Source organism: Ambystoma mexicanum, chromosome 3q (assembly GCF_040938575.1).
Source record: "Ambystoma mexicanum isolate Mex_15411 chromosome 3q, UKY_AmexF1_1, whole genome shotgun sequence".
Classification (NCBI taxonomy): Eukaryota; Metazoa; Chordata; class Amphibia; order Caudata; family Ambystomatidae; genus Ambystoma; species Ambystoma mexicanum.
In genome coordinates this window covers 691962528-691989201 of record NC_090926.1, presented here as the reverse complement: position 1 = coordinate 691989201, position 26674 = coordinate 691962528, and the positions used below count along the sequence as shown (strand labels likewise).

The following is a 26674-nucleotide window of genomic DNA, read 5'->3' as shown; positions in this document are numbered from 1 at the left end:
GTTGGATTTGGATGACTGCTGGAGCTGTGGAAATGGAGTGGGAAGCTTAGAACATATGATATTGGACTGTATCCGTGGATTGTGGCAAGATGTGTGTAACATATGCCTACGGTTTTTACATCGGGATATTGCTCTAGATTTCAAAACGATGGTCTTGGGTTGTGACGATCTACTTGAAGATCTTTCAGTCTCTCAGAGAAAACTTATATTCAGGGGGGCTTGTGTGTGCAAGAAGATGATACTCAGGAGTTGGAAGTCTCGAACAGCACCAACGGTTGTGGAGTGGATTGAGGAGATGAATTGCCTTGCCAGTATGGAAAGGATAATCTACAGGAAACAAAAGAAGCTTGGCTTGTATGCTAAGATCTGGGATGACTTTCTAAACATGTACTAGTTCATTGTTTGTAAATATGTGCTATATTATATGCGTGCCTTTATATTGTTTTAATTCCATTGCGTGCTCTTTGCTGTTTTGTCTAAACTACAAATAAGTGATTAAAAAATTAAACATATATTTGATGTATGGCATGTTGCCAAATCAATCAAAAAAAATCTCGGCTGCAGGGGAAAAAAAAAGGTTTGGAAAGTATTTCACAATAGTCCCAGTCTTTCAGCAACCATCTTTGGTGGAGCTCTAAAACATGTGATGGGTCTGTGGAAATTCTACTGGAAAAATGGCGGTCACTAATGCACCACTGTTCCGACGTTCACCACTGGACAGAAAACCAAAATTTCCAGCAATGTGAACATTGCCCTTTGTCCCCAGAGCAGGCACTGAAGAAGAAGTGGTTGATCCCATCTTCACCTCCACACAAAGCTCTTAAGAAGATTGTGTTTGATAAAACTCTATCAAGAGTTCTGAAGGGACTCACAGAATTCTGTCAAACAGGAGATTTGGAGGTGTTCCACAATATGTGCCTAAAGTACAGGCCAAAGAGATTGCATTTCAGCTTCCAAGGGTTGAAATCTAGGACTTTACTAGCGGTATTAGTGCATAACAAGAATGTAGGCCGTGTACAATCTAGGACTGCAGGAAACTTGGGGATGCTTCGCTACACTATGGCCTTTACGAAAAGAAGCAAAATATGGGTAGTGAAACCAGTATATGAGGAAATGGAATTCGATTTTGTGAAGGATCTTATTATCAATGTCATAGAGATGCATACTCCTGAAATTGCACACAAATCTGTTCAGAGCACACATACATTGCCACTAAACATTGCCAACCTGCCATGTCCACCCAAAGCAGTTCAAATCCCGGTACAAATGATTACTATCTATTTTTATTTTTGCCAAAAATGTTTTTATAAAGTGTCCAAATAAAGTATGCAATTTGTCTTTTGAAATCTATCCTCTTAGTCCATTTTTTTAAAAAAATAGTACAATCATTACGATTGCTTTCACATTTCGCAGTTTAGTCGAGCTACTGTGGGACCTTCATTTTTTGTGTTAATGACCAATGGAAAACAGTGTATAAGAATGTTTGGTTTTTGGCAGTTGCCTTGTCATAAAGTTCCCCAAACAGCTGAATATCTGCTTGTCACACAAAAGGGATTAGACCTAGGCTACATAACATACTAGGCACGCAAGAAGTACTGACTGTGAAAACATGCCATGGGGTAGGAGGCCATGAGATAAGCAGAAGTGGGCCTATTACTAGACACACTTTGACTCAGTTTTTGTGTTACATCGACTATAATTTTGGAGTAGCTGGGCATTCTGTCATTGGCAAGTTTCCTCTACCCCTCAGCAGCGCCACGACCAACAAGCAGTGACAGCCCCCAATTTTTTCCTCCAAGGCCCGTGCTTCAAAATTCATGTTCTCATGGATGCGTTGACACGGGATGTTGCAAAGTAAGAATGTATGTTCATTGTGAGTGAAAGTCACCAGCTTTGAATTTTTGCTTGGGAGCTGGAAGGCCCACGCGTCTCTCACACAGAATAAGGTTCTATTGTTTTTTTACCTTGAGAGACAGGGACATTCCGAAAGGGATTGAATTGAAGGGGGGTGGGGCGGAAGTGTAATAACGTATGATATGATAAGGTTTTCCATTCCAAAACTGGACCTAGTTACATGTAAGTTCAGTTTATGAAAAATCGTTGACACGAATGGAGGAGGCTGCATTACGGTCTGCATTACGCCAAGAGAATGGAAATGCCGAATATAATGTAGGAGTAGGTGATTTTATACCAGAACTAGTCAAAATACGAATAGCTGACCGTTATTGCTGGGTTACATTGTACTTGTTCGTTCTGTGTGGCATATTGCAATGAAGTGCTAGTACAACCTTTGTGTACTGGGCTATCTACCGGACACATGGGCAGGCCAGCATCGAGACGCATGTGGACCACCACTGGTTTCCCCCTGGTTCTACGCTAATAAATCATTACATTGTGTGTGGACCTCGAATTGTTGCATCAGTTTACGCATTACGTCTAGAGCTCAACAAACTCCATTGCACTATCCTCGGAAGCAAATAGCGGAGTACTTTGATATTCCACGTTGTATTCTCTCAGTTCACATTGTGTCACCTCTGCGCTAATAAAGAAAATGATTAATTGTAATAAAGATCGGCTACTGAGACACATTTCTATTTTTATGTTTTGCAAACAGGTACATCGTGCCATTCTGCGATTGTCATCTATTCCAGACCCCGACCGATGGATTCTTCAATCACCAGCTGCAGCTACATGTCAATCACTGGATTTACTTGACAATTTTTTGGGACGATAGACAAGGGCCAATATGCTCCTACGCGGTACCAGCGGTTAGGATTAACATAACCTTTACGGTGGTCTAGTGCCAAGTTGATGCCAAAACGAACACTCTGTGTACCAAAAAGGAACAGTGCATGACTCACGATAAACATTTGCGGATTTGCGGATCGAGAGCAAAGAAAAAAAGTCCCATTTTGATTGACTGTCAGACGCTGAATGTTATCGAAACATTGAATGTGAAATACATGTACTTTACCAATTGTACAGTCTTTCTGTTTCCTTTTAAAGTACAGTTTCATATTTCTAATAGTGACGCGCTGTGCTGTGAGACGATGTGTGTTGTTTTCCAGGTTCTGCGTCAAGTCGTGTAGGTGACGACTGGGCACGTTTGGCTACGCTGCCCAGTAATGTCATGGAGAGAGGCGGAGATTATCAATGATTTGGTGATGTCAGGCTCGGGGGCAGGGGCTATGATTTAGTGCCGCAAAGGCAGGTCACCCAGGGCGATGCGGCAAGTGATAAGATTATCACAAAATGGCCGTGCCGTGCTGCCTGATTTCGCTTGTGTTCAAGAGACGAAAACTCGGGTAAGGTGCATAGGAAATGTTTGTACGATCGATCGACTTATGGTTAAAAACACATGGCCGAACCATAGGGACAATAATCTTTCTGACCGAACCATTCCTTTAACTTAGGACATAAAGGAAGTCCCATCTTTGCTGCAAGATCTTGGTATATGTAATTCCCAACGGCTCCACTATCTATGTAAACTCTTACTTTGTGCATCCAAGATGGTTGTTGGTAATTGATCAAGATCACAGATAGTGCAAAATGGGAGGTCTGTAGTTCACTTTCTTCGCTCGACAATTGGACCCCTACACTTGCCAGGCTGGGCAGTTTTCCGACTCCTTGGTGGTGTCTTCCTTGTCCGTGGCTCCTACTGTTCTCGTCAGTGGCTTCGCTGGGCACTCTGTAAGGAAATGGCCTGATTTCCCACAGTACAAACATAACTGCTGCTGTCTCCTTTTATCCCTTTCCGCCTTGGTGAAGGGGGATCTGACCCCTCCGATCTGCATTGGTTCCCCTGAGCTTTCTGTTGTTTGAGAGACATTGTCCTTTGAACGCACATACATGGGGTGAGGGTCTGGTCTGGTTCGATCTGCTCTTCGGTCTTGCAATCTTTGATCTAGTCAAACAACAAGGTTAATACATTCTGCACAGTCTTTTGGGAGGTCCACTACTTGTGTGAGAACATCCTTTAGCTCTCCCCGCAGACCCCGATGAAATAACGTGGTTCTCTTCTCCTCAGGCCATTCAGCTTCAACCACGAGTCTTTTGAACGTGGCTATGTTATGTTAATAGGTCTTGGTTCCCTTGACGAAGGGACAGAAGTTCGTTGTCTAATGCCTGTCCATGAGTACGACGGGTGAAAAGTTTTTCCATTTCCTGTTAAAAACCCCTGAAATCATGTAGCAAAGGATCGTCCTGATTCACAAATGGTACAGACCAGTTGCGGCACTTCCGCTCAGATAGCGGAACAAAAGCGACCCGTGATTGGTTATTTGGAAAGGCCCCTGGTCTGCAAAGGAAGTGCAGACGGCATTGATTCATGAATGTTGCATACTTCTTGGGATCCCCCGTGAATCGCACGGGCGGGGCCAAGGGCACTGTCCCAGGAAGGGTTATCTAAACAGGGTTAGCTGAAGGTGCTGGCATTGAGGGCACGTTACCCGGTAATGGTGCGTGCCCCGCTTGCGACTGGAAAAGTTGCCTGCTTAAGTCATCAGTACGTTCTTTAGCAACTATCAACTCTCTCCTCAGGGTGTTGGTCTCCTGTCTGGCTGCATGTACTTCGGAACGTAACTGCCCCAACATTTGGGCTAACTGGTCGGTTTCTGACATTTCCATGATGCCCAGGTGGATTATGGTGTGAAGCTTTGCGTTCTGTAACGCTCACCTGGTATCCACGGGGACGCCACTCAGCCTGTCTGGACTTCCCACGACCTCAAACCCTTCCCAGGAATCTGTTTGACCGAAGACTGGTCCTGAAACACAGGATTGCCAGAGTTTAACTCTCTATTGTCTCTGTTTGCTTGGCCCCCTCTTCCTTGGGTCCAAACCTTCCCCCAGGTCCACTCCTCACCTTGTTTTCTTGTGTAGCGCGCTCTCCATCCTGCCTTCGGTGCAGGGGTGCGTTGATTGATGCGGGCTCAATGCTGCCTAGTTGCTTCACTGGCGATGGCCCGACGGACTGGGCTTGCTGTGACTTCAGCCCGACCGGTAAGTAGAATGAGTCTTATGAACAGTTCTATTGGCTCTTGTCTCTTTTAACGTGTCTTTCCTCACTTAGGTGATGGAGGGGGGGTTTAAGATGGCGACGCGCTGCTGAGGTGAGTAGAACCAACACTGAGTGAAAGCGCGGAGTGCGATGCTAATCGCTCTTCTTTGCATTAACCCATGTTCGTTTCTGTGTCCTTTTAGGTGCCACAATATCCCAGCGTGGATGCCGGCTGAGAAGATGAGATGCGGTGAGTAAGCGTGATGTGCGGCGCCTCCTAAAGCTTTCCGCGCTAACCTGATATGTCTTTTCCCCTTTGCAGGTCGATGGGATGCTCCGGAGCTGAAGTTACCCCGATCCGCGGGAGTTCAGGTAAGCGTTTAAATCTTTCTAGAGTTTTCGAGCAAGCTAAAATATGCAGAATGCTTACTAATGTCTTCTCTTCTGTTCTTTTATCCTTTCTTAGGATGCGGCGTGCCGAGATGGAGATGACACCGCCCTAGCTGCCCGCAAGACTGGAGGAGTGATGGATAGAAGCCGGATGCTCTTCAAGGTAAGGGGATTATTAATGGTGTTCTTGTTCTTGCAGGAGCGCCGGGCGCGGAAGAAAGAAGAAGGTCTCTTGGAGAGAGATCCGAGCACAGTGAGTGACACGCTGCTGGTGCAGAGAAACGCAAAGCGTGTTTCTCGGGCTGGGCGTGGTTTAAATAGTCTTCAGGTATCCCTGGGCTGAACCACACCCAAAAGGCTAGACTGCCCATTCAATTCAAGGAACTGAATTATATGGGGGCATCCATCTTGCCCATAATACAATGCAAGTCCAATGCTAAGTGGATCGTAGGGCTATGTGTGAGATTGGCGCCACAGGCGCCAGGTCTGACTCCAAGTGGGTCTCTGGGAGGATGGAGAGGCCCTTAGGGGCGAAGTAGCTGACTGTGGCCTGGCTCCAGCCTGATATCTCAGAGGGCTGGGGGCAGGAATCGTGACACCCTTCCAAACTCCCTTCCACCACTGCTTTATACAGTCTGGAAAGAGCCAGAGAATTGCATAACTCAACCTCTGTCCTATTTCCATTACCCTATACTCTGTGCTGTGCTCTAACAGACTGTCAGACACAGCTTGTTTTACTGTCACTCCCTTTCCTACCTCAACCCTCTTTGTAGTCCCCCTAATGTTTCATATTGCCTTTATGCCTCTTCTCTAACCCTGCAATGATTTGAAGCATCCTGAAAGCAGCATTAAGTGATATACAGGAAACGTATGTACTTTTGTTCCTTGGGTGTCTTTCCAAGCCATCGTAGACATCGCCATTCACTCCCAAGCTTTTGAAAAGCATTATTCACTTCAGTCTGTGGCATGGGGCAATTCTGCATACCACTGCTCTCCCCGTTAGGTTAAGCTCTAGATTTGCTGACATTTCACATTTTCTACTACAGATTTGGTACAGGGACATTGTTAAGTTAATAGACGTCTTCCCCTCCCCTGCATCTCCTTATTAAGCTCATGATAGAATGAGTTCAAGTCCTGTATCTGCCTGGACCATCTGTTTTCACTGCCCAACCCCAGTGTTTATCTGTCAACTGCAGCCTCCCAGCCATCAGTATTCATCCCCACATCAGTCTCCGTCACAAAATTAGGTCCAGAGGTACTCAAGGTGTTGGTTCCTGAAAACATGGAAACCGATTTGTACAAAGCTCTTTAAGCCCACAACAAAATGTTCAATGAGATTGATGATTGATCTAGTGTCTAGTGGGCTTGGCGGAACTGATGAGGTAGTTTTGGGGGGGGTGGGGGGAGGAGGATCTACAATATGACAGTACACTTTTGCGAATGGATTTTGTCCTCCAACGCATTCCACATCTTTGACATGTAATGTCCACAGCTGTGCTACTTCGGAAATTATTCGGCAGAGGGCGTCCTGCGTCGATGGCATCGGGTCGATGTCCCTCGAAGGCCTCCGTAGAGGGCAAAGTCACTGGTTGTTATAAATAGGACGCACGGCGTCCGTAGCCTCAGGTCTGTTTTTTCTGCAAACGTGTTTGCTTCGAGAACTCGGTGTGTCTCGTGTATTCTTTGTGAATTGTCTTCATCTACCCCTCCGACTCCGCGCTCTAGCTTTAAGATTTGCCGGGACTGCAAGTCTAAGATGTCGATTACGAACCTGCACCGCATTTGTTTGTGGTGTCTGGGCGAGTCTCATGACACCGACGACTGTTCGAAATGCCAGCCGCTGACTGCTAAGGCCTTGTGGGAGCGTAAGGGGAAGTTACAGGTAGGTCGGTGCGCTAAACCCAGTAAGTCCCGTAAAGCTTCGAGGGTTGTCCACCGACGATTCGAGGGGTGGGTCCCGTCACTCGTTCTCCCAGAAGCAGCATCACTGGTTGCCTTCCCCGTCCTTGTCGGATGATGGCGCCGCAAGGAAAGTGGCTTGTCCCACTAACTCCTCGACTCCTGAGGAATGGGAGGCATTAGGGGAGCCAATGCTGGGGATTTTTCAATCCCTGCGCACAGTTCCGTCCGCGCCTTTGGAAGAAGCCGGCAACGAACGGTCTCGGTCGGAGGCTTGCGCATCTTCGGGCCCGGGTCCTCGGCGCGATAAAGATCGGGAACCGTCACGGTCCTGTTTGGACAAGGTTCAGGTTGATCACCAGAGACATGCTAGGTCCAGGTCTCTGTCTTTGTCCCCGGCGAAACTGCAGAAGTCTGCCAAGGGCTCGAGGTCGGCGTCGACTCCGTCCATCAGATATGGAGATCGGTGCTTTGCCTTCACTCCAGCCCTCGGTGCCGTCTGCACCATTGTTGACGCCAAAGCCTTCGGGGCCATTTGGCAGCTATTTGCCGATTGAGGTCCCTGGTACTGTGAATCCTCCAAGGAAGGCTAAATCCAAGTCAGTGAAGCCTGCTGGGGACGCCAGACCCACTTCTGTCCCTAGGCAGGAGTACTTTCTTACTCCGGATGATATCTATGAGGATGAGGAGAAGTCTGATTTGGAATTTGACCCTGTTGAGCCTGATGAGGTTCCTGTCTTTTCCGGAGACAGTCAATTGGAGGAGTTACGTAAGTCATTGCATGATGCCAGTGGTCTGGACACATCTCCAGAGGTGGAGTTTGGCAGGCCTGAGCCTGGGGCTCATGCAGAATCTTCCTATAATAGATTGATGGCTAGAGTTACTGAGTATCTTGGTTGGTCCAGTCCTCCAGTGGCATTTGTTCAGGATGACCTCACTGATATTTTGGGTCAAGGTACGTCCAGTGACCCAGTGTTGCCGTTTCATTTGCCTTTTCAAAGACGGGTGGCGGCTGCTTGGCAGACCCCGGAGTCTCTTCCGGCGGTTAACATGTAGTTAAATAAAAAATACCGCCCTTCCAGTAGCGACCCCAGCTACCTATCTTCTCACCCCATTCCTGAGAGTTTGGTGGTTCAGGCGGCTATGGCCACCTCAAGGCAGGAGGGGTACCCTACCATCCCTCCTGATAGGGACGACAAACGCTTTGATGGTTGGGCACGCATGGTGTTTTCTGCATGGAGTATGGCGCTGAAGTCAGCCAACTCCACTTGTTCCTTGGCTAGATTTTCACACACTCTGTGGAATTGTCTGTCTAGCGGCTGAGCATATTCCCGAGGGGGAAGAAAGGGATGGGTTCCTTGCTCTGGTGCAAGATGGCAAGGATGCCATGTGTGAATCGCTTCAATCTGGGTTGGACACGGCCGACAGTGTTAGCCGGTCCATGGCTGCGAGCACCGTTATACGCAGGTTTGCGTGGTTGCAGAAGTCAGGTTTTTCTCCGGATGTACAGGTCCGTCTTCTGAACATGCCCTTTGATGGCTCTCATTTGTTTGGCAGCAAGGCTGAAGAGACCCTTGAGAGGTTGCAGACCTCAAAAGCTGCTGCTAAGTCTTTGAGCGCAGCTGTGCGTCAACCTCCACATTTTCGTCCTAGGGGACAGCAGTGGAGGGGAGGTTCCTTTCATTACTACTCCTCTTTTGGTAGGACGAGGGGAGCCACCAATCAAAGGGGTCAATGTAAAAGTACCCGTGGTGGACGTGGAAATAGAGGTGCCAAAGCCGCTCAAGCAGCTGCCTCTTTTTTGCCTTCAGGCGCTGCCGCAGCCTCTCCAAAACAGCTATCGGGCCATGTTCCATTCTTCGCTCTTTGGGGGCAGACTGTATCAGTATCTCGAAGAATGGCAAGCTATTACTTCCGATGCGTGGTTTCTGGATATAATAGGCGACGGCTACTGCCTTCGCTTCCTAAAGCGGCCTCACGACAATCCACCGGGGAATTTCTCTTTGAAGCTTCCAGATCCGCTCCTTGTGCAGGAAATCTTGACCCTGCTGAAGAAAGGCGCTATAGAACTGGTGCCTGGTATTCCCATATTTTTTGATTCCAAAGAAAGAAGGGGGATTTAGACCCATCTTGGACTTGCGTTGGTTGAACAAACTCCTCAGGAAGGACAAGTTCAAGATGGTGACTCTTTCTCAGGTCCTCCAGGCCCTTCGACTTCAGGATTTGTTGGTGTCTCTGGACCTACAGAATGCTTACTTTCGTGTGCCGATTCATCAGAAGCACAGAAAGTACCAGAGGTTTGCGACTGGCAGCTCGCACTTTCAGTTTTGGGTTCTGCCATTCGGTTTGATCTCCGCCCTGAGGGTCTTCACCAAGCTCATGGTGGTGGTTGCAGCATATCTCAGGCGAGGGGGGGATTCATGTCTACCCCTACCTGGACGACTGGCTGATCCATGCGTGTTCTCCCGAGCAAGCAATGGATCATCTCACCCTCACCTGCCGCTCCCTCCACAAGCTGGGATTCTCCCTCAATTTCAAGAGTCCAAACTCCACATCAACCTGCTAGAGCTGAGGGCCATCGGGCCTGCCCTGAAGCCTTTTCTGCCGTCTGTGCGGTAGAAGAGTGTCCTGATCATGACGGACAACACAGTGGCCATGCATTACCTCAACAAAAAAGGGAGGGTAGGGTCACTCCTGTTGTGCAGAGAGGCAATGCAGCTCTAGTTCTGGGCAATCCAGCAAGGAATTTCACTCTCAGCAGTTCATCTGGCCGGAGAGGAGAATGCGGCAGTGGACGCTCTGAGCAGGCAGAGCACGGTCTCTCACGAGTGGGAGTTGGCTCAGGTAGTCCTTCTGGAGATCTTCGCCCTTTGGGGAACCCCTCAAGTGGATCTGTTCGCGACCAGTACCAACCGGAAGTGCGGGAGATTTTTCTCGAGAGAATTTCCTCTGAGAGGAGCCTTAGGGGATGCATTTGTCGTGGATTGGTCATTCCCACTTCAGTACGCGTTTCCTCCGGTTCCCGTCATTCCTCAGGTGCTAAGGAGGTTGCGGAGGTTCGCATCCCACATGATCCTTATTGTTCTGGATTGAGCCAGGAGAGCGTGGTACCCTGACCTTCTAGAAATGTCCATCTGCCCTCCACGCCGTCTTCCCTACCGAGAGGATCGTCTCTCTCTCTCTCTCTCTCTCTCTCTCTCTCTCGTGCGCAAAGGGGGGGGGGTCTTTTTCTCCATCCAGAGGTCAAGACTCTCAACCTTCACGCTTGGTATCTGAAAGGTTGAGATATAAGGATTGGGACCTTCCGGATGACGTGATGGAGTTGTTGCTTTCGGCCAGACGGCCGGCAACCAAATCCCTGTTCCATTGGCGTAAGTTTTGCGACTGGTGCAGAGGACACGATGTCGACCCTTTTCAGTGTTCCATTCCCATGGTTCTGTCTTTCTTGCTTTCTTTGGCCCACAGGGGTCTTCAAGTAGATACCATTAAAGGTTACCTGGCGGCGCTGTCTACCTTCAAGCGCTCCTCTGAAGAATGTTCTTATTTTAAGATTCCTTTGATTTCCCAATTTCTAAAAAGGCTCACTAATGTTTTCCCGCCGTCCCCGTTTAGGTGCAGGTATGGGATATGAATTTGGTTTTAAAATTCCTGGTGGGTGCTCCGTTTGAACCTTTGCACTCTAGTCGTTTGGGACTGTTGGCTTTCAAGACGGTTTTCTTGGTTGCGATTACTTCCGCTTGCAGAATGAGTGAATTGCAGGCACTTTCATCTAAGCCACCCTTTACTGAGTTCCACAAGGATAGGGTTGTACTGGGGGTACGTCCATCCTTTCTACCGAAGGTAGTGTCTGAGTTTCATTTAAGCCAGTAAGTGGTACTTCTTGCTTTCCATCCTCCTCCTCATCCTGGTAAGGAAGAGGAGCAACTCCATAGGTTGGACCCTAAGAGAGTTCTGAGCTTTTATATTTCTAGGATGTCCAGGGTCAGAGTGGACGATCAACTCTTTGTGGGGTACGCTGGACACCGATTGGGCTGGGCTGTTACCAAGCAGGCCTTGTCCAAGTGGATTATCCTTGCCATTACTGAATGTTGCAGATTGGTGGGCAAGGACCCTCCTGAAGGGTTGCGAGCTCACTCCACTAGGGGCGTGGCTACTTGCACAGCCCTGCAGCGGGGAGTTACTATTAGGAATATTTGTGACGCAGCAACATGGGCTTCTATCCACAACTTTGTCAAACATTACTCCCTGGATACGTTCCAGGGTCAGGATATGGCCTTTGGTAAAACGGTTCTTTATTCTGCCATCTGATTGGGTATTCAAAATTCTCTTCCATTTTCTGGTACTGCTTTGGGAGTCTGTCAAAGATGTGGAATACGTTCACAATCCATTCGAAGAACAAGTTACTTACCAACTGGTAACGTTCTTTCGACTGGATGTTCCTCCAACGTATTCCACATCGCCCTCCCAGCCTACCCCTCTGATGAATTTCCCGTGCTATTGCAGCTTACGTTCCCTCAAGGCTATGTACAGTCAAGCAGGCATTGTGTACGAGCATGTCACACGTTATGGAGGGAAAAAACATAAACTGGGGCTACGGGCGATGTGCGTCTCATTTATAACATCCAGTGACATCGCCCTTGATGGAGGCCTTCGAGGTACATCGACGCGACGCCATCGACGCAGGACGCCCTCTGCCGAAAAATTTTCAAAGTAGCACGGCTGTGGACATTACATGTCAAAGATGTGGAATTGTGGAATACGTTGGAGAACATCCAGTCAAAAGAACGTTACCAGTAACTTGTTCTTCTGCCTTAAAGAAATAATAAAGCAATCTTGATCTTTCTTAATCACTATTATCTGAAATTTGTGAGAGGCATTTCTAACAAAGTGATCCTTTCATTCCTGCTTGTTGAAGGCACCTTTCGTGGAGTATTTGAACCAATACAAAAAACACGTATTAATATTACAATGAAACCCCTCGAGCAACAAATCACTGCGTGTGGCCTCTTCACATCTATCCCTGTGAGTAGGAGATCACCAAGTGCACAATTTCAAACTGTGTCACTAGAATCTTTTCTGCTCTTCTAAAATCACTAAATAGTTATCAATGCTTGGGTTTACAAAGTTTTGATTTGTGTTGGCTCAAGCCTCGATCACTTTGTCTCACAATAGAACAACCCCAGGAGAAACAGAAAGACATTAAAACAACTCCAATTATGGATTTACTGTACACTCGAAAAGAGGCATCTAAAAACATTCTCCCTCCTGCTCATGTGACTGTTGACCACACATCGCACAAAGATAATGTGTAATGTATAAAGACAATCTCTTGGGCTACTGAATTTGACATAGCATACATTCTTCAAGAGCTTTGCAGTGACATTAAACCATACATCACAACTTGAAAACTAGACCTGGCCAAGTCCTGTCAGAAAATAGAAAAAATCGCAAAGTAATAGAAAAGAAAATAGCAAAGCAGAAGACTACATCTTCCACCAAGCCTATGAACACACTCAACTGGTGCAACGTGTCCAGATACTGTAAAATTATCACTTAATTGCGACAGACAAATTGGAAGGTTATAAAAAATGCTCCAGTAGGAACAACTTATGAATTAAAGGTATTCAAAATGATATTGCCAAAAAACATTTGGAGGAATATGCCTGGGCACCTTTTTGTGACATTCTACTGGGGCTGAGGATTCATGTAACTTGTGTGAGAAATCAGAAGGTGTGTCCCCCACTAGTCCCAGTGGATCGCTCTCTCAGGTGGCCAGGGCACGGCCATCGCCTTTGGATCCTGAACCAGGTGGTGGACCAGTGCAGGAGGATCACATGGGTGAGGGGACTTCGGGGATGGGGAGTGGGACTCCTGACAGCGAGATGCAGTATGGCCCCCCCCTATAAAACATGTACTCCGTCCTACCAGGTAGGATACCTGGGAACTGTAACCTCCCCCCCACTTCCCTACACAACACTTTCACACAGACAGCCCACTCTGGGAGAAAACAGACTCATACCCGAGCATTGTACCTCACACTACTATGGTCCAGCAAAGTCAGCCAATTACTGTTAACAACTCACACCTGACTTTCATTAAGCTTCCCTACACGGATAAAAGGCACAGCACGAGAGCACACTCTGAGCAAGGCAAAGCACAAAAAGAACAGCGTTTTCCAGATGGAAGCTGAACCAGGGGAGAAAACCTTCATATTGAAACGAGACTGAAGAATCCTGCATTGTCTTTCAGAGATACCCGGGGCCCTCCCGATTGACTAGTCGAGTCAGGGAGGAGCAGCAGGATCAAAGCAGCACCAGAGAAATCAACACAGCCGGTGAGTTGGGAAGACCGGTCTGTGTTGAAGTCAAGGTTGCAAGAGCGCAAGCGCCAAGAATATTAACACGTGGGATGAAAGACTTGAGTAAAGCTCAATTGCAGATGGATGTTTGGACTTTAATATGAATATGAATCGGAGAAGGTACGAGACAAAGTAACAGAGTGGTCCGGCAACGCAGGTGTGCTCAATCAAAGATCTCTGTGTGAAGTAGCCAGCCAAGAAGTGGCAGAAACAAAAGTAATAAAGTGAAACTAATGGTTGAAGTGAATCGAAGTGGTCCTGCAATAAAAATCCATTGCACAGTCAAGTCTTCGAATTTTGATAACAAAAAAAAGCAAAGAAAGTGAGATTGTAAGGTGGCCTGAGCCCGACTGAGGGAGACCCGTGGTCCGAGCCCGATCGGGGAATACCTGTGTTCTGAGCCCGATTGAGGGAGACTAATTATGAACTTATGTTTAAGGGGGGTGTGAGCCAGAGTGTGGGAGACCTGTGGTGAACAGTAAACCGAGAACTTGTGAATGTGGAAATCCTGATGAGAAAGGAACTTTGGAACTAGTTTGTTACACCAGGCACTCTGCAATAAGAGACTTTTATTGGGAAGGACACGTTGGCGCAGAAGGCCCAGTTACCTATGTTTTGAACTGCATCCTCATGGCAGAGAAGCCAGAGTGTGTGTGAAGCTCCAGTGGGCCACCTTGTCACGTGCTGAAAACGTGGGGAAAGGAAGTCAACTGCTCAGCTATCCTGACACATTGTTTCTTTAACTCTTTTCTTTTGCATACATCGTTTTTCCATACCATTTGTATTAGAAGTAAGGATTGGCAATAGGTTTATTATTATAGGCCTTTTTATTTTGACAGACTCCACTAGGACTGCGTTATTATTATTTGATGGTCGTAGCCTGCTCCCATCGTTAGATTTAGGGTTAGATAGGCATTCAACCAGTTCAATAAACACCCTTGAACTGTGATCACTTGCGTCTGTCTTCACTGTTTGATACCATTCCTTCCTTACACCTGACCTATATAGGACTCTGTGTTTTCCAATTATCAACAAAGGAAGGGTTGATCCCTAACGCTTTATCTAGAGTCAGCTTCCCTCCAGTCAAAGAAAAGATACTATCTGAAAAAAGTAGGATAATTCTTCATTAGGTTCATCTCAAGATTCTTTGTAGGCATAGTGGTCTCAACAGAGTAACAGAAAGAGCTAAAGTGGATGTAGACATTTTCGATTCCCGCAGACATAAGAGAGTGCAGTGTGGATTTCATTCCTACCTGATAACATTATTTCTAATTTGTTTGTAACCCATTGCTGGTTACAGCTTCCTCCTGCTACCTCGGGATACACTCGATATTTTCTTACTTGGGGGTTGGGGATCCCTAAATATTTCTCTTGGCTATTCAGTTTTGGATTCCTGGGGGCTTTCACCACTGATGTTAGAGCAATACAGTTGCCATTTAAGCTTTCAAGATGCAATACCTATTTCCCCATTTTGGGTTGACTTTTACACAAAAGGCCGGCTTTCATACATTTTATTGGACTAAATATAAATCTGAGATGTAACCATGTAACCATGCATTTCCATAGTTTTCTTCAACACGGTTCTGGATATATTTTAGTTTGAAAGTAAAGTTCATTATGGGTGTACAGTGAATAGTTGGTGGTGCTCAGATACGGTTGGTTTATTTTACACTGTTTACAGGTTACTGTGCATAGGAAGAATCAGAATGTACGTTCTGATTATGCAGTTGATTTGGAAGGAATTACATTTTTGGACTGCCATACAGATAATAGCAAGGAATGTGCAGGTTCTAAATACCCCAGAAAAAACGAAAATATTATTTTTCAGGATTAGTACACTGGCTGCTGATATTGCTTTCCAAGAAAAGATCCTACTCTTATCTAAAAACTCTATTAAACTACCTATCCAAGCTCCTCTGCACTCTACACCCCTGGGTGCATCTCCAGGATATTAGGACTGCACTTAAAAAATCCAATTTTTTAAAAAGAAATTCATATTGTGGTGAAAGCCTAGCAACACTGAATTTGTATTTAAAATCTAATAGTTAGATTATTGCGAAAATCAGACAGCATTTAATCGCATTCTATATAACTTGAGGGGAGATTTCTTCACATCAAACCACTATTCTATTTATAGAGAGTTAGTTAAAATTGAACATTAAGTTTGACAATCAACATACGTTTGACAGTCATTACTGTGTTTGTTCTCTCGGTTTTCTTATTTGAGGCATCTTTCTTCATACCAAGAACGTCAGGTCAACTAATAGACTATGTGTTACCTGTGGTGCCTTTGATCTTAGCATGCAAGTATTTAAGCCTGTGTTGTTGACTGATTTTCAGAGCATGATACTATTCCTTTAGGTATTCATGCCCACTCTACCAGATCACACACAGTTACCCTTGCCTTCCAGAGGCATGTTCCTAGGCCATTTTGCAAATACTACTCTTTGGAGATGATGCGCTTTTTGGCCATTCAGTGTTTAAGAACCCTTTTGGTTGAAATGCGTTTCATTATGCTTTCACTTAATACAAGTTGTTCACTCGAGAAACTCTCAAGGCCTCAAGATTAGTAGTATGGCAATGGTAAAACCTGCACTCCAAATTCTGCATGTTTTACTGCACGCAGTGCTATGGATTTTGGTACTGAAATGCGATAACATGGCCAGTTTTTCTGTAGAGGTAATTATGTCCACAGATAAGCATAAGCCATGCAGTATTACCACATGCAGTAATACCATAGTTCCCCAATGGAGTCCAATAAAACTCAAAAATGGGGAATAACTTGAAGGCTCCACATGATTCTAAATAATAATGTAGACCCTTCCTGTTACCGCATACTTTTCACATGTGGAACTGGTATTTAAGTTTGGCAGTATTTGGTAACGAGGCCCTCTGTCAGTAGTTCCCTTTCCTCTGTCAGTAGAACCCTCCTTTATCCCCTCAATAATGAGTGGTCATCTGACTGTGTGTGATACACAAATACTCTGAACAAGAAACATGGGTATAAAGAGTCTTTTTTCTCAGCAACTCAAATTACATCAATAAGGCTTTCGTTCCTAGGGCGATAACTTGAAAAAAGTCTGTCTTCAAAGGTTTGTAAGAGTCTTTTAACTCCTTGGAGCTCACTGTCTATGGAACACTTGATTCCTAAAAAGTTCCTCCTGGTTTTCTCTCCTGGTGCCAGTGAGATAGCTCAGCGGGTTGAGCGATCGCTGCTGTGATCTGGGTGTGTTGCTGGTCGTAGGTTCAAATCAGCCTTTCATCCATCCGAGGTCGATAAATGAGTATGAATGTTGGTTGGGTCATATTGTAGGTGAAATATGTTCCATGTAAAGTGCTTTGGTGAAAGCGCTATATCAATAACACATCATTTCTTGTAGTCATTGTGTCTCGGCAACAAGGGATGGCAGTAGCTGTAACTTCTTGGGAATTCTAGCCTGACCTCCTAGCTCATTTTTGACAGAGGAGCTGCCAAAGGTTGTATCTCCTCCCTTCTCATGAGTCCTGATGTCTACCCATATCGCTGCTTCTTATATCCTGCGTTGGTCCTGTCCTCAGACCCTTCAGATTGGGGCTTCACCACTGTCCACTGCCTTGGCCAAGGCAGGCCCTCTCCTGCCTATCTTCCCTGCCTTGTTCTAACATAACTAATTGTAACTCTTTCATCCTGTGTCCCAGATGCCTCTGGCTGGTTCTCTGCTTTCCTCACTTTATATTCTGCTTCTGCCCCCTGCTATGCCCCTCCTTTCACACCCTGTTTTTCTCTTCCCACCCTTTATTCTCCTCTGTGTACCCTATGCTGTTCTCCTTCTACCCGCTGCTGCTTTCCTTTTTCCCCCCACTTTTGTCACCACACTACACAACACCCCCACCCCCTGCTCTCCACTCTTTTCCTCCCGTTCCGGGTTTCCAGGTAAATAATATTGACTTTGATTTGTCATTGGTTTGATTTGAAAAGCTTTTGTGGCTCAGCGGTTTCACAAGCTGGTGCTAATGAAGTAGATGGAGGCTGAACCATGGCTATACAAAATCTGTCCTCTATCATGGGATCAAACTACGCATCTCCCCACAGGTGTTGCCTTGGAAGCGACTGACTCTCTCCACTGGGTGAACACTTCTGAACTGCAGCTTGTCTGCAGCAGTTGATGGTGAACCTCAACCACCTTCCTGCTGAACAAGGTGTGCTGGGTGCGGGCAGGGCAATTTGGTATTTGGTTTTCCCTTGCTCAGGCATGTTTTGGCACTGGGTTAGGTATTCTTCAGACTTTCTGCCAAAGAGTTCTTTCTTCTAAAGTGTCAAGAGCAAATTATGTTCAGGTGACAGTCCCCTGTCTGCTGGAGGGGCTAAGCGGGGATTGCCAGGGTATCCTTCTTATATCACACACTGAACTATCATCCATTGGTTTGGGGAGCTACCTGGTCCCCTGAGCCACCCCTAAAGTCCCCGGAACAACGCAGTTAGTTGTTAATTAAAATGACTGGTGGATGCCAGAGGGTACATGGCTGAATTATTTCAAGCTCTGGTAGAAAGGGCACTGCGGTCTAGGAGAACAAGAGTATCTAAGGTAGGTAACTCTGGCTTTTGTGGTTTGATTGTAGCATACTTACTTAGACCTAGTTATTTCTCTGCATGGACCTTCAGGAGTAAACCTTGAGAGCAGAGTTATGTAAAGTATTGCATGTTTGCATCTTTGAGGTGCTTACAGCCCTACACGATAAGATGAGGTGTAGAGCAGGATATAGGTTAACTGCAAATATTATTGCCACAAAATTGTTCGCACTGCAGACACACACACACACACACACACACACACACCTGAGGTCACAACACATCTCCTTCCTTTACCAGACACACACACACACATGAGGTCACAACACAACACATCTCCTTCCTTTACCAGACCTACACACACATACACAAAACAGTCACAACATGACACTTTGGTGGACCTGTCTCAAAACAACACATCACAATCCAAACCGGAGGCAAAGACAACACAAAACTCAAATCACCAAATAGATTCAGCCTATCGGGTGCAAGGTTTGTAAGGTTGTACTGCAAACCTTGGTAAGTGAAAGTGCTACATGCTTTGGTAATAATAAAGACCTGCAGTGTTAGTGGTGCAGGCTAATATACTGACAACGATCTGGTATTGTTAGCACTGTTGGCTTAAGTAATACCATCACCCTGCCTTGTCAAGTTACATCTTTTGAGAACTATGATCATTCTCTCCACACAGTTCCTGCATGGGGTCCTTTCCTGGCAGCGACATCCTGGCACTGGTGACACAGGTTTCCCTATTTCTAAAGACATCTGTGGATGAACTTCTTGAAAAAAATAGGTAAGGCAGGTCATTGTGGGGCTCATTTGATCATCCATCTTGGCTCAACATCCACTGTGAAAAGGAGAAGAGGGAATTACATGCATGCTCAGTTCTTGTCAGAACAATGTTTTTGATGGCGAAGAGGTCTATGCTGTTTAGTATTTTAAGATACTCGTTTTGGTTAATGTGTTTTATTTCTGTTGTACTTTGGTCATTTGATTAAGTTACTGGCTGTGGAAACATGTATCCTATATTCTAATCCCAGAATCTCCACTTAGCCACTTTATGTGGCCATGCCCTTCAGCTAATGTTTACATTTTAAATTAAATTTAAAGGATTATGTTTGGTCGTAATAAGGAGTCAGACACATTAAGAACATGTTACATCTCTTTTAATGAAATTATATGTTAAATGGCTCATCTTTCCCCATTACGAAAGGGAACACCTGTGAGAAACCTGAGAGTATCCTCGCAACTACTCCCCTTGGATCCTCTTCTCGTGGTGGCCAGGGAAAGGCCATCACTTTTGCATCCTCAACCTGCTGTGGGTGGAGAAGCAAGGGAGGATCATCTGGGTGGAAGGTCCGTGGGGATTCGGGAGAGCATATCCACAGACGAGACATGGTATCCCCCTTTCCCTTATGAAGACCAGCCCAACTGCCCCCCCCCCACCAGCCGTTATGGCCTTTTGTAACACAACTCCCCACATTTCCCATCTTTCAACCCACTATAGTACTGGGATGAGGAAGAGGCAACTAAGAGTGGTGAACACTAGTAAGTCATTTCACCACTCTAGTACTGAGATGAGGAAGAGGTCTGCAGTGTATTGCAAAGATCAGGCATGTCGCTTGAACTATGGTCAGGCAATTAGACTAAATGACCACCACCTATAAAAATGCGGGCTTTCCAAAAGAGGACAAGTCTCACAGCAAGCCGGAGCGTGGAGCCAGCTGGAGCTGAAAGCTGGCGAACTTGAGAGACAGGAGCGAGAGATGCGAATGCGGGAAGCCGTGTCAGGCAAGGACCAGTGACGCTGGGCCGAGGCAGGTTCAGAGACGAGAACGTTGGGAAGTTCTAGGCACCCTCCGTGTTGGATGCAAGCAGGAGCTGTGGGGCGCTGAAGCACTCCAGTCATCGCGGACCTGAGAGAGTGAGCAGAACTCTCCCCGACCCCTGCAGAAGCTGGGAAGGCACAAAGAGGAAAGGAACAAAGCCGACAGGACCTGCCGCCTGAAGCCAGTGAGTGCAGATGGAAAACACTCATACCGGGGCGCTCCGAAAACATGCAATAAGCCCTTCTTGAATGTCGAACCTTGTGGAAACAGTCTTAAGCACTTTTGAATACTGAAGCGAGTGCTTATAATTAATTGAAGATAGTTTCAAGTGTGAAACGGATACGTTTTGAATAATGAACAAACTGAAAGCATTATTGAATACTGTAAAGAATTAAAGCAACATGATGGTATGATTGAATAAACATTTTTGAATGCCGCACAGAGACAAAGCAAATAATGAGAATGTTTTGAATGGAGCAAAAGCAACGTGGTGTGGTGGAAAATACCATAGATTATGTTTATTTGAAATACTAATGTTGGCAAAGCAACAAAATCCCAAGAAGGGTGTGAGGAGAGAAACAAGTATTGACACAAGCCAAGCGGTCAAGGAAATCTAGGTTAAGAGGAAATCTATATTTGAAAGAGCCAGAGAAGTCTCACAAGCCATAACCAGGTGAATGGGGACCAAACTTGCTGCGATAAAGTATTGGAAGAAGATAATTCTGATGCAAGAAATACTTTTCACTGTCAAGTGAAAGCAGTGGACAATTGATGGAAAAGGGATATTGGTTACCTGACCCGAATGGGTGGACCGTCTGGTCTGTCAAATGCAGCTAGACAGACGGAACCCCTGCATGGGAGCAGTATTAAAGAGCAACAGCCAAGAAACGGATATCAGTTGCTTGACCTGTAATGGGTGCACCGTGTGGTCTGTCAACTGCGCCTAGACGGAGTGCCCTGCATGAAAAGCAACTTAGAGGAGGAAGCAAGAGTGGTAATATCAAGAGAAGCAAGTCAATGAAAATAAATATGGAAAGACTTGTGTCGTAACAGATGTGTGGTGGTAAACCAGAGAAATTACCCGGTTAAGAGGGTTAGGGAGGATCTCAATCTTTTGGGAACTACTTTGTTTGGAACTTTGAGCTTACTGTCTTGAACTTGGGGAAGGGAACCCCAAGTATTTTTAGAACTGTCTTGACTAAGGGGAAGGGAACACCAAGACTTTGTGGAACTACCTCGAACTTGGAGAAGGGAACCCCAAGAGTTTTGTGGAACTGCTTTAAACTTGGGAAAGGGAGAACTTTGTTTGGAACACTTTCATTTATTGCTGACATCCCTACACATTTTTTAGCTTTAGTTGTGAGGGCAAGTATAGGTTTTGGACACACAGACTTTTAAGTTGAACTTTTTGATTCAGACTTTGCTTTAGGTAGGGACATCCGACCATAGCTTAGGGCAAGTTAGGCCTTCCTCCATCCTGATATTTAAGTTAAATAAAGTAAGTTTGTTTGAACTTGGCATCTGTTGTCTTGTGTCTTGCTTAATGATGCCTTCATACACCCTACATATCTAAAGCAAGCAAGGCGCATGTTTGTCATCAGGAAGTCCAAAAGTCCAAAATGTGTCTCTACTCTTGGTCAGTTTCTTCTTGCTTAAGCGCCATGACTACCGCCAAACTCGGAATGAGGGCCAATGTCTTTGGATTCAGAGGGTTGTTCCCTTCTCCTGGATTATTTCAGGAAGGATGTGAATGTGGCTTTTTTTTAAACGAGGTTTCCTTAATGAGGGCAAGAATGTCTCTTCCATACAACAATTTCTGAAGGTTTGCACGATTGTCTCTTTTATACAATTGTTGTTTCGAAGGATGGTAAAAGTGCCTATTTTACACGACTACTTCAAAGATGGAAAAATCTCTCTTTTACACAACTGCTGCAAGGATGGCTTCCTGGTATACTCCCCTGCCAGGACTTCTTTAGTAGCTTCTTTAGATTCCCTGGTATACTCTCCAGCCAGTTATATTTCACCATGGGCCTCATTACAAGTTTGCCGGTCCGGTAACAACGGTACCGGTAAGATTGCCGGTACCGTTGTTACCAGACCGGCAAACTATGAGTCCTGCTCGCGTGTGCCTTACTGCCTTCCAGGACTGACCTGGCAGATATACCGGCACTCACGAGCAGACACTGCCGGTAGGACCTGCACCATTCTGAATGGTGCCGGTGCTACCAGCCTCCCCATTCCCATTGAGCCCTATGGGGCTCAAATAGGAATGAGGAGTAAAAGTTTCCGGCCCCTGGCAATGGGGAAATACAGGGTCCGCCAGGGTTTGTAATGGCCCTGTATTTCCCCATTGCCAGGGGCCGGAAAAATTCTTAGGTTTGGTGGCAGCCTGCCAGTTTTACCGGCAAGGCTACCGCCAAACTTGTAATGAGGCCCCATGTCTTTTCTTTTCATACACTATAAGTGGATTCCCTGATAGACTCCCCTGCTAGGGATTCCCCTTCTCGGTTCTAAAGATCTCCTGGTGAACTCTCCTGCCAAGTTTCTTTCTCTACCAGACACTCACTGCCTGATATATCCTATTTATCAGGACTTCTTTCAGTTTTCTGTTTGTTTCCCAGTATAGCACAGTTGTATTCCTGCACTGTCTATACTTAATGGACTTGTAAATGTTCCAAGCATTTCCATATGGATCTCTCACATATGAAGACTTGTTCAAGCTCTGTCTTTTAACTTCTCCACAAGCATTGCTTTGCTGATGGCAATGCTTGCTCCAACTTTTTCCATATGATCTTCTCATGTATGGATATTTGTGCACATTTTGTCGTTCAGCTTCTTCATTAACATTCATCTGCTTATAATAACATTTGCTCCAGCTTTCCCCATATTGACATCTCAGGCATGAGGAATTGTGAAAATTCTCTCTTTCTACTCTTCTTGGTCGGCATTCAAAATATACACTTGATCTAATTGTTCCTGTGCCTGTCGGTACGCCCCGGGGTTCCCAATATCCCTGGGCCAACTCACTGGTGTCTCATGGCATTTCCGATCCATGGCACTTTGCTGTAGCAAAGTCTTAGTTCGGGAATGGCATCTCCCATTTGGCAAATCCTCTTTCAGCTCTTCTGCTGGCCTCACGTTTATTCGCCGGTAAAATTGCTGCTCTTTGGCCTGCTGCTTCTTTGACAGCCTCTCTGCGGCTGCCAGTTCCTTTGCGACACATCCCTGGAGCTTGCCACACCCCCTTGGGTCGGCCGCCACTCAGATAAGAAAGACGCTTGCGAGAAACTGCCTCCTTTAACCCGGTTCACTCCTGTTTATCTGCCTTCCTCTGTGGTTCTTCTTCCCACTTCGCCCGTGCTGCTTCTGTTCCTCTGCTTATTGTTTGAAAGTGAAAACCATCTTTAAATGTCCCACGCAGCTGATCTGTCTTGCAACAACTAGACTGCGTGTCTAGTTTAGGTTTTTTTTCAATCCTTACTGACTCCTTCTTCCTCTCAGTACTTGAGGCGTTCATGTAGTTGAAGTCCATAATATTAATAGACTTGCAAGTTGATTTTGTTTGGGATTTGTATTTAGTACAAAACCATCAGAGATAGGAGAGGTTAGGTGTGTATTATGTACATATGAGGTGGGAATGGTATTTAGCCTAGGGTGTTTGTTAGTAAAGGGTGTTGCAGTTTTGTAACTAGAGGGATTTGTATAATGACGGCATGCCATCAGGAATTTAAGAATGATTGGGTCTTCTTCACATGGAAGGTAAGAATACTGCGTCTCTCGTGATGGAGTCACCGCATCACTCCGACAACCATCTCCTCCATGTGATCCTCGCTCATAATACCACCCGGAGGTACAGGATTCAGGTAGCGGCTGCAGTCCGCTGGCCTTATAGGAAGGAGATCTTAGGCTGGGGATCAGTGTTGACACCACAGGATTCATCACACCATGCAAACCTGAACTGTGTTCTTGAGCATGAGGCTTGAAATGAGCACTGGGATGTAAGGTGAATGTGTCTGGGAACTTGAAGTACCTCTCAGGAAGAATAAGGGCTAGAGGAAAGCCAGACCAACTAGAATAAAGTCTTGCAGCAGATTCAATATGAAACAATCAGTACTACGAAGTCCTAGCACCTTTTCTCCATACTAATGGGATAGATCACCCAATTGCGAGATTGGTCAAGGGTTACATCTGGATCATACGAATTATCGGGGAACCTCGAGTTATCAGAACGTGTTCTATCCCTTTGCTACTCCTTGTTTGCGGACCAGTCTCTTGCAGTGTGCAAGAACCCTCGGAAACAAATTCCATTCACAGATACAATCCAGCTTATGTACTGTACGAAATCCTTATAGTGCATCAGTAGAGATTAGGCTGAGAAGTCCCATCCAAACCTCTGCAGTAGGAAAAGCTGCTCACCAGGGCAAACGAGCAAGAGTGCTCCAAGCATGCCCGCTTTGCTACTGTTTTCACCAGTGACCATTGCATCTGGTGGTATCCTGAAACTGCAGAGTAGCAAGTGCTCTTCTCTCCAGCCAGACAAAACATCTCTGCATTCCTCTTCCCGCTGCTGTTCCTCTGTGCCTTTGTGGACTGAAAAGTACAACCCCAGGCCACTTCAGTGGAGTACTAGGACTGTTAAAATAAACATTGTGTAATCCAAATGCTCCATTGTCATTCTTGCCTACTGGGGACAGTCAGCATGATCAGGAGTAAGAAATAACAAAGCCCAAAAACAAAGGGAAAGGCAGACCCAGAGAGGACGAAGTATGGCATCACGGCAGTACGGTTTCAAGAAATAATGCCCATCTGGAATGCAAGTAAACCCATTGGGTAGCATCAGCTAAAAGTTTGTAACTTTCATTTTGGAGAACTAAGCACTAAAGCAACAGGTCACTGCTATTCATAAGAGGGTGCACCAAAGTCTGATAATGCAGTCCATGGGGTTGTGAAATCCAGAGGTACCTATACGTTTACCTGGTCACAGCAGACCTTTCAAACCTTGATCAACCAATGGCAGATCCAGGTTTTTTTTTATTGGGCCCAAGCTTTTTCCACCTATCAGACTACTATTCCCTTCATATTGTTCCCACTGACTACGAAACATTCGGGCATTGTGGGCAATGCCATACCTAGTCCAGAATAGTGAAGTGTTTAGGAATTTCACCTAATTTGAACACTATTTCTGGCTGATGTTCGTGGAATGCCAATCAGACAGCCCATGAGGCAGAGATGTTTGTCTTGGAGCAGGGGATTACAATTTGGAAAGAAGCAGTCATCCATCCTCTTCTTAAGAAATCAACGTTCATGATCTTAATAATTCTTATCTGATTTCCCTAACTACTTTTTTGGCCAAACAACTTCAAGTTGCGGTTCTGGCCCACCTCCATTAACTTGTTTAAATGCCCAGCTACATGATCCCGTGCAGGCGGGTTTCAGACCACACTAAAGCACACCACTTGTTAACACAGCTTTGCTTCATACCCTAAGAGAAGAAGTGGATGGTGGGGTTGCTGAGCACTGTTCCTGCTTTAGATGGTTGCCGCGTTTGATATGGTAGATCATTGAATCCTTCATCCCTATTTATACAATAATTGCATAAGAGACTAGGTGTTGAAATGGATTGAGTCATGTCTTACTAACTGCTCACAATTAGTTAAATTTGACAGTTTTGCTTCATCAGAAAAAGCATTAATTTATAGAGGTCCACGAAGGTAGGCCTTACTTTTAATGTATACCTTGTTCCTTTGCCCTGTATAATTCATCGACCAAGCCTTTTCTTTCATCATTATGCTGATGATATGCAGCTTTTTGTCACAATGTTTGGAAATAACTTGAAATCTGCTGATCGGACTAAAACATGCTTGCCTGCAATTAATAACTGGATGGAAGCTAATTATCTTAGGAGCAACCCTATGAAAAGAACGTTAATGATACTTTTGGTTAGGCAAGATTGTATGCAGTACCCTTTGGGTGCACTACAACAACCCTGACCTCCTGGCAATAGGAACTCAACCTTTGGTATAAGTCTGTACTACACAGATTGGTAGCGTGTTGAGCAACCAGGATTATCTCAGGAGGGTGTTAGTGTGAGCTGTAGGGGAGTTACACAGATTCACAGAGACAAGTATTGAAATAAACACACACACACAAGATTTCTTGACTAAACAATTATTAATGTATTTATCAGTTAGAATAAGCCTTCTTCAGAAGGGAGCAATATAAAAACAACACAAAAATATACTCCAAAACTACACACTCTTAGTTTCTAAATCAGTAAAGACCATTTTGGGATGGCCCACATTCACAACCTACACCCTCGGGTGACTTCAATATTTAGGGTGCTGAGGACATTAATATCTTACTGTTGCATTTAGAATACTCTTAGAACTTGGTGAAAGGAAAAGGTTATTAGAACAAACAAGAGACCACAAATATTCTTAAGCAGGCAAATACTTTTGGATCCCCTAAGCAGAGTCATTCAGTATAACAGGTTAAGCTAAAGTCAATGGCCAAAAGTCTTACATGAGCTGGAGAACTTCTGGTAGGTAAGTAAGAAAGGTCTTTGGACAATGTTTTAGAAGTCTTTGAAGAAAAGAAGAATCAATGTAGGACCACAAGCTGTTTAGGCTTATGAGTGGTAGAAGATGCAAGCA

General features: G+C 45.5%; 1 protein-coding gene across 3 annotated transcripts in view; it reads left to right on the top strand.

Annotated features, from left to right (window-relative positions):
• The window catches only part of HEXD (hexosaminidase D), a 750596-nt gene that overhangs the window by 573533 nt on the left and 150389 nt on the right, over positions 1-26674 (top strand). For all 3 annotated transcript variants that reach the window (XM_069654607.1, XM_069654608.1, XM_069654605.1), the window contains exon 12: positions 18884-18985. In XM_069654607.1, the coding sequence (XP_069510708.1) occupies positions 18884-18985 (102 nt within the window). The remainder of the gene's footprint in view (positions 1-18883; positions 18986-26674) is intronic.